A 6,000-nucleotide genomic window follows, 5' to 3' on the forward strand; every position below is an offset into this window, starting at 1 on the left:
AGTGGGGTATTCTGCCACAGTTGGCCTGCTGGCTCAAGGATTTTTCCAGAAGTAATGGCCATATCAGCTCAGCTCTGGCTTTTAGTTCTCCCGAGACAATCTGCCAGGCCTCTGCATTCCAGAGAGAGAAATCGGTGAACGTATGAGGAGAGTAACTTACAAAACAAGCTTCAGTTACTATGCACTGAAAGTTAAATTAAGGGTAAATATTAGGGAGATTAGGGAGCCTGCAGAAAATGCCTAATCCCAAATCAGTAAACACTTAGAAGGGCTTTATAATCTTTTGAAACAAGATACATTTTGTAGCCATTTAATAAGATAAAAGAGGACTTCTTCAATCCCACCTACAGAACTCTCCTTCGCTCAAGAACAGTAGAGACTTCTTCCTAGAAGGGTCCTGAGAGCAGCAGTCATAAACTGAGCATAGAGCTCTGTACCATAAATTTAAGACACATCAGAATCAATAAATTCTAGAAATGAAGGAGTGGTAAAGGCTTAAGACATAACAAGACAGTAAGAGGGGGCATGGCCCTGTGGAAGAAAGCTGCCTCCGCCTGCAGTACATTCCCCTGCCAACAACATCGGAATTCTGTCTCAGCTCATGGCAAAGCAAGCGGACCACTGAGCCACATGTTAGCTTTTGCAATGGAGGAAGCAGCAGCTCCAGGTGAGGCACAGTAGACACATCTCACAGAGAACGCTCATCCATCCAGAGTGACAGAGAAAGCTTAACCAGCAGCCCAGGTGCACAGGACAGCAGTGGCATCCACAGTCAGTCACCCAGAACAGCCTGGCAACAGAACAGACACCCAGAGACGCTGCGAGGTTTGTCATTTACATTCACAGTCTACCAGCTCCACGGTGACTCTCCTACACCTCTCCTCTTCAGAGGCACTAAAAGCTCTAGAAGAAAGTAGTAACAGGGAAGAACTTGAAGGAGAAGAATCAGCCACAAATTTACCACGGAATGAAACAGGCATCAGATTGGTGTCCTTGCTTTTTCTAGATGTCAGGGTGCCGGCAGAATCACAGATCTGACATGGACAAATCTGAAAGGGCTGCGGACACTTGAAGAATTCTTGGGGCGGGGTAGGGGGTGGGACAGGGGTGCAGATAAAACTACAAAACCTTTGGATGGATTGAGAAGAAGAAATTTTTATATTAAATGCTGTCATTTTGACTTGGATACTTCAGAAACAATCACAGCCTTGGAACTTGAGGCTAACAGTAACTGAGAGAGTTCAAAAATGGGTGGAAGTAGACCCAGTACCACAGGGACAGCCATCCTGGAGCAGTACTACACACTATCACAGAAACAGCCACCTTAAAACACCTAGTAGCCCAAAGTGGCAACTTCAGAGCAGTGTTAGTGTGTTGGATCATTTTTATCAACTTGACACAAATTAAGAATCATCTTGGAAGAATGAGATCAGTTGAGAAAACGTCTCCATTACATTGACCTGTAGGCAAGATGCGGGGTGTTTTACTGAGTAACGATTGATGTAAGAGGACCCAGCCTACTGCGAGCTGTACCACCCCGAGATCCTCATATAAGAAAGCAGGCTGAGCAAGCCAGTAAGCATAATTCTTCATGGCCTCTGCATCAGTTCCTGCCTCTAGCTTCCTGCTTTGTATCCCTGCCTGGATTTGCCGCCACAATAAACTGTAAACTAAAATAAACCCTTTCCTCCATTTGGTGAAGGTGTTTATCACAGCAATAAACAAACACAAACAGTCCGACTAAGAGGAAAGCTGCCTGGTGACACCAGGTGATGACCCAAGAGCAGGTCCTCAACAGGGACAGCCACCTCAGAGGGGAATTACTTAGCATCACGGGGACAGCCACCTCCAAGCAGGGTTCTCATTATTACAGAGAAAGCTCCCAGTATCAAAAGACAACAACCTCAAAGCAGTTCTCAGCACCACAGGACAGCCAGCTCAGAGCGGAGATCCCCACAGCACAGGGCAGCTCCCGCAGCACAGCACTGCCCTCTCTCATAGGGACAGTCACCTCAGAACAACTCCAAACTCTCGGGGACACTCTAACTAAAATGGCTCAGTAGTAAAGAGTAAAATTTCATTTCCAAGGGTCAAAAGTAGTAACTTATTTCAAGGAGTTGGAGCAATTCTCTTCCCCTCTATGACCTGTCTCCCTTTTATTTCTGGTAAAGCGGGCACACCTTTATGTCCTGGTGAGCAGGAAGACATGGATTACTTGGAAGCTTTTCAAATCCTAAAGAAACGGCTGTTAGTACCACTTCCCCTAGAAGTTTAAAACTTCTAGCAATTTCTGACACCTACAAATGTTCAAAAGGCACACCTGCAAGCCTCTGTGGGCATTTACTCATAACGGCCTGTTTTCCTTTACAGACGTCACTCCAAATACCTTACAAAAGAATAACACTCAATATGAGCGCCTGACTCCGAGCTTTCACCACTGTAGGGAAAGACAGTGGAAGGCTGGGTGACGAGGTCAGAACTCCTAGGAAGAGCGTGGCAGAGGCTATGCAGAGGACAGCGTCGCTGTGTATGACAACCTCCCCTTCACTGGCTATGTTAGCAGGGATGTCCTAAGGGATGTGCACAGACAGAAAAGGATCTAATCGCTGAAAGAGCAGCTTTAGCTCTCCAGAGGGAGAAATCAGGAAATCTCAAACAAGTACCTGCTTTCACCCTGTGTTCTCACCTGCTAATCCTGAGTTGAAAACTACGGTGGGTGAAGAAGTCCCAGGCAGCGGGGGTGCAGAGGGAGGTGGGGGTGGGGGTGGCAGAGGTGCAGCTGGCACAGTCTCGGTTGCAGGACCCGGGAGTGGAGGGGGTGGTGGTGGAGGAGGGGGTGGAGGGGGTGGGGGAGGAGGCGGTGACATAGGTGGGGACGCCGGTCCGTTTTGCGCTGGAGAAAAGAACAAAACGTCATGTGCATATAAAGCATGAGAAAATGGGGTTCCAAATTCTCCAGGCGGCTCATCGGGGAATGCCAGCTAGATCCTGGGAGCCCACATAAAAGTGGGGTGACTACTAACTCTACACAGGTGGCTTCTGATTTCTACAAGCATAGTGTGCTATACACACACACACACACATCGCTCATACATAATGCTAATAAGCAATTAAAATTTTAAAATAAAATAAAGCATGTGGAAGAAAAAAAAAAACCACTTAAAATGGTAAACATTTCCTTACTGACAAATGGGAAAACATTATCACACAAGCGACATGAAGATTCACAACCTTAATCTCCAATCGTAAACCTTTGTTCTAACTTACTGCATCTTCCTTATTATGGGCACACGAGGGCAGTGCCTGCATAGGGCAGAGGCAACAGCAGATCCTCTGTTGTGAGCCACGCTATGTGGGGCTGAGACAAACTCGGGTTGTTGAGAAGAGCGGTGCCTATCTTAACCACTAACCATTTTTCCAGCCACTCAAAATATAATATTTCTTAAGACAAGTAAAAGCACACACGAAGGTAAATCTCTACCCCGCCCTCAGGACACCTTACCTGCTTCGGGCATGTCTGATGATGGAGGTAGTGGTGGGGGAGGGGGGAGTGAGGCCCCTGAGGAGGTGGTCCCTGTAACTGGTCCTCCATAGTTACCCGCTGCTAGTTCTGACCCCATGGGCAATGTGCCAGAGGCCACAACTGGCAGTATGGCAATGTCCCCATCCCCTTTCTTCTGAATTTTAATGGTCCCTTGTTTCTCCAGTTCATGAATCTTTTTTTCCAGGGTAGACTGTCTTTGAATGGCTTCTTCTTTTTCTTTGACCATTTTCCTTAATGTATGAACTTGGGTATTTGCATCTTTGTAGATTTCCTGCAAAAGAGATCACGGTCAGGATTTTTTCCCCTTTGGTTTTTTTTTTTTTTCAAGACAGGGTTTCTCTGTAACTTTGGAGCCTGTCCTAGAACTAGCTCCTGTAGACCAGGCTGGCCATGGTCAGGATTCTGACTTCATAGGACATTCCCAGGTACACCAACTGCGGAAAACAGGTAGAGAGAGAGCATACACTCTGACATTTGGGGAAATCTCTAGAATTCAGGCAGAACTTGTGGAGTTCCAGTAATTACTAACTCAACTAATAATGCATGCAATGTATCCTAGCATTGCTATTAATGAAGTCCTTTCTATTTCCTAAGTGGAGCTAACTTCATAGGCGGAAAAGGACAGAGCAGAGATGACTTTATCCCCCAACTTGGATTCGGAACATCCCACGGGTATCCTGGCGGTTCGGCATGCTCTTTCACTAATTATAAAATCTATTTATAACTCCTGGATACACGTTAACTAATAAGAGACAAAGGGCCCTAAATCAGACTTTGGGAGAAATAAGACTAGGATTAAAACCTCTGCAAAGGCTGGCTGTGATGGCGCATGCCTTTAATTCAAGCACTGTGGAAGCAGAGGCAGGCGGATCTCTGTGAGTCTGAGACCCAGCCTGGTCTATGCAGTGGCTTTTCAGGTCAGGCAGTACTACATAATGAGACCCTGTCCCAAGAAGACAAATAATAAATAAGCAAGCTGACAACCTCTGCAAAGCCTGTGGTGATCCAGTCATGAGTGATCAGGAGCTAGAGGCATGGCTGGATTTCTCTGGCCCTGATAAAAGCTCCTTGACTAAGTTCAGGACAGCGATGGCTAGGATATTTTTGCTTTGGTGATACTTTTAACAAAACAACCCAAAGCCTCCCACAACTAATTACTTATCTTTCTCAAAGTTTAGAGAGTAAAACAAAGTTCAATTCAATTCAAAGGCTGTCCCGGCTGTTTCTATGAAGCGTCCAGGGATATTCTGGTGTGAGTGGCTCTGTGGAACTGAACTTTCCTGCTGGGCCTCACATGTGTTATCTCTTCCACAGACCTCCAACAGACCTGGAAACATTCTCCACACCTGTCTATCATTAATAATCTATGTCTGAACTTGAATAGAGCCCATATGACATATCAAAACTTGGTCTTGATAGTATGCCAGAAAATAAATATGCAAAGCTAACCGTAGGATGTGTCGGAAGGCCAACAGCACACACAGCCATGATAACCATCACATAGAATGTGCCATCACTTTAACCAAGGTGTGAAGGCCAGCCATGTGCCTGAAAGGCCTCCAGGTATGTCGGCTGTATGTTCTACACGGTGTCAAACACATGGATGGTACTCCATAAATGCCCGACACTTAAAGTAAAATGATAGTAATGCAAAATCAAAATAGCTAGGATTGTCTGATAATTAAACTGCACTGGATTTTGGTTTTTGGTACCTTTAGGTCTACCCTGTGTGGTGAATTGTTTCCATAGTAACCAACAAATCTGGTTTTGAGTAAAAACAAAGTAAATAAATACAATGAAGTCTAAGTCCTAATAAAAATAAGTAAGTGGAATGAATGAATCCATGCTTTTGCTTTTATCTACAACTGCATGGAGGACCTACAGAATCAACTCATCCTCCCCAAGATGGGAAACCAATGTTGCTCCCAAAATTTGTAATTGGGAAGTACTGAAGCTGGAGAGGTTTTGATTTTGCACACATGTGTACACATACCTTATGTGTACTTTTGAGTGTCGCCTCTGAAATGGTTGCAATAAATACACTGCATCAATGCATTGCTCTGGAATGGACCTGCTCCACGCTGGACCAGCCTCCAGCTGGAGCGCCATGCCGATCTGAGCAGCTGCAGCCAGCACACTTACCCGGACAACATCCAGTTCCTTATTCCTTTGCATGAGTTGCTTTTCCAGTTCAACAATCTTGGACATGGCTTCATTCTCCGTGTCCTGCAGCTTTTCAGATAGCTGTGAAATAGTGACGAAGAAACAGAAACATTCTAAGCAGGTCCTTAGGCCTTTGGAATCACACATCCTGGCAAACAGGGGCCACTACAGTCTTGCATATATTCTAAGGATTATTTTCTGAGAACATTAATTTTTTATTCTATTTTTATTTTTTTATTTATTTATTTTGGTATTTCGAGACAGGGTTTCTCTGTAGCTTTGGAGCCTGTCCT

General features: G+C 45.1%; 1 protein-coding gene across 5 annotated transcripts in view; it reads right to left on the reverse strand.

Annotated features, from left to right (window-relative positions):
* The window catches only part of Fmnl2 (formin like 2), a 251,001-nt gene that overhangs the window by 21,119 nt on the left and 223,882 nt on the right, over positions 1–6,000 (reverse strand). For all 5 annotated transcript variants that reach the window (XM_050139987.1, XM_050139983.1, XM_050139985.1 and 2 more), the window contains 3 exons: positions 5,687–5,788; positions 3,503–3,815; positions 2,687–2,893 (listed from right to left, as the gene is read on the reverse strand). In XM_050139987.1, coding sequence (XP_049995944.1) covers positions 2,687–2,893; positions 3,503–3,815; positions 5,687–5,788 — 622 coding nt within the window. The remainder of the gene's footprint in view (positions 1–2,686; positions 2,894–3,502; positions 3,816–5,686; positions 5,789–6,000) is intronic.

This window comes from Alexandromys fortis, unplaced genomic scaffold (genome assembly GCF_014885135.2).
Source record: "Alexandromys fortis isolate MF-2015 unplaced genomic scaffold, M_Fortis_MF-2015_v1.1 scaffold_33, whole genome shotgun sequence".
Lineage (NCBI taxonomy): Eukaryota > Metazoa > Chordata > Mammalia > Rodentia > Cricetidae > Alexandromys > Alexandromys fortis.